The 2267-nt window shown below is 43.5% G+C and overlaps 1 protein-coding gene across 1 annotated transcript in view; it reads right to left on the reverse strand.

Annotated features, from left to right (window-relative positions):
• Positions 1–2267, reverse strand: part of TG (thyroglobulin) — a 243257-nt gene that overhangs the window by 144586 nt on the left and 96404 nt on the right. Inside the window, exon 35 of the mRNA XM_007940540.1 lies at positions 1402–1415. Coding sequence (XP_007938731.1) covers positions 1402–1415 — 14 coding nt within the window. The remainder of the gene's footprint in view (positions 1–1401; positions 1416–2267) is intronic.

The raw sequence follows: 2267 nt of genomic DNA on the forward strand, positions 1-2267 counted from the left end.
TTTCCACACCCCTTTATCTACATCCAGCTTGTCCCCAGAGTTGCTCTTGAATGACCCTTGTGGAACAGAACTAACTGTTCCCTTTTTATGCTCTCAAAGCACCAACAGATCCCAGCAGAATAACACCATCTCATCACAGTGTAATTTTGTTTCCAGGGAGAATAATGAACTCTGTGTGCAAGAGTAGGAATTACATGAACATCCATGGGAACTGTGAGCAGGGACACTACTCTAGAAATGATTCAGACATAGAGGAGGTGCTTAAGAACTGTCCACTTTCCAGAATTCCAGATTCTTATGGAATCCAGATTTTCTGGAGGCATAGAGGCTGGATTAACCCCCAAAACTGTTGCCCTGGGATAATCTTTAAGCCCTAAGTCAAAAATATCTCCCAAAGTCTTCTTTAAATCAAACAAAAGTTTAGCTCAATTAGTAAAGACTGTCTGCCTTGAGCTCTGCCAAGAAGCTCTGATGGCACAATGCCTAAGGCATTTGATTTCTAACCAAAAGGTGGTGGTTCAAACCCACCAGCTGCTCTGTGGAAGGAAGATGGGGCAATCTACTTCTGTAAAGATTTACAGTCTTGGAAACCCAGTGGAGGTCACTAAGAGTCAGAATTGACTCAATAGCAGTGTGCTTTTTTGGTTTTGGTCTGCCTGGAGCACTGTGCTCTTTTAAAGAACTGTCCATATGGGATCAAATTGACAACAACAACTCAAAAGGTTAGATATGAAGCTTACGGGGCAGTGAGTTCATGTTAATGGGGAAGGAACGATTCAGAAAAGGAGGGTGAGAATGGTTGCACAACTTGAAGAATGTAATTGTTGTCACTGAATTGTACGTCTAGAAATTGTTAAATTGGTGCATATTTTGCTGTGTATATTTTCAACAACAAAAATAAAATAAACTACTAAAAATAAAAAGGAAAAAGAAACGTTCACTTTCTCTGTCTGCCTTTCTACCCAGACCGTGGGTGGGACTTCCACCCCCTTGTGCTCCTACAATACTTGACAGACAGCAAGAGCTCAAAACATATCAGTTTCTCCCCTTCCCTCAGCGGTAGCACCTCAGAAATGGGATAAAGTGTGAAACTCCTTGTTTAGGATTCTCAGCCTAGAGGCTCATGGTGGGTCCATGGTAATCACGTCACTACTCCAAACAATCACAGGCGAAGGGAATTGAAATTTTGGTAAAAATTCCTTTCTAGATAGTTAGGCCTCATGTACCAGCGCCTGCTGAGAGGCAAAGAGTTGACCCAGTAGCTTCTGCTTCGTGCAGCTTTTCCTAGCCCTACAGAGACTATGTCCCACTGCTACATGTATGATTATCTGACATAAAGGTAAGGATGGAAAAAAGGAATGGCTATGTTCTCTTGTGTATGAGAATTCTCCTGCAGGACACTGGCGTGGTTTTGTCTGCTAGAGAAAATAGAACCCAAGACCATAGGAATGTTCAGAATCTAGCTTGTGACTGTGTTTTGGCTCACAACATATCATCAATCAAAAGATGAACTTGTACTGGTCAAGTTGACCCAACCAGGAGAGTCTAATTTAGTAAGCCAGTCACCCTAAGTAAAATCTCTACTTAAGCCTTAGGAGGGGCTGATCACTGGGTCTTAAGGCTCAGCCTACCACCCACTTCCGATGACTTAAAGGTGAGCGACCTATGAAACCCTGGTTCTAGGGTGGTGGATGGCATGTGTTATACCATGTCCTTGTAGTCCTCAGACACCCAATCATTCTCCTGCTACTCTCCTGAAATCAGAAATAAGGAGCCACTAACACTGGGATCAGAGTTCCTGAGTGATGCAAATGGGTAACTCAGCTACTAACCAAAAGGTTGGAGGTTCAAGGCCACCCTCAGATTTATTTCTGAAAATAACTAATGAAAACCCTATGGAACAGTATTCTGAGACCCATGGGGTCGCCATGAGTCAAAGTCGACTCCGTGGCTACTGCTTTAACCCTGGGATGGCCATGGCAAGGTGCATTCCGCATTGTTTTCTGTCCAGGAGTCATGAATATAAGAACAGAGATTGATGCCATTTTAACTTTTTCTGTTTTTTCCCCCAGACACCCAAACACTGAAACCAGGTAGCACACAGAGTGAAAGATTATCGTGTGGGGCCATTCCATAGCAGTGGGCCAGGAGCCTGCAGGAGGTGGTCCCTGAGATACAAAGGGGGCCTATGGGAGCCTTTCAACATGACTTCCAAGCAGAATTCATTTCTTACTCCATGTTCCCACAGACTTTATATACAAGACTTA

The sequence above is a fragment of the Orycteropus afer genome, unplaced genomic scaffold (assembly GCF_000298275.1).
Source record: "Orycteropus afer afer isolate SDZICR_OR568_19922 unplaced genomic scaffold, OryAfe1.0 scaffold00069, whole genome shotgun sequence".
Classification (NCBI taxonomy): Eukaryota; Metazoa; Chordata; class Mammalia; order Tubulidentata; family Orycteropodidae; genus Orycteropus; species Orycteropus afer.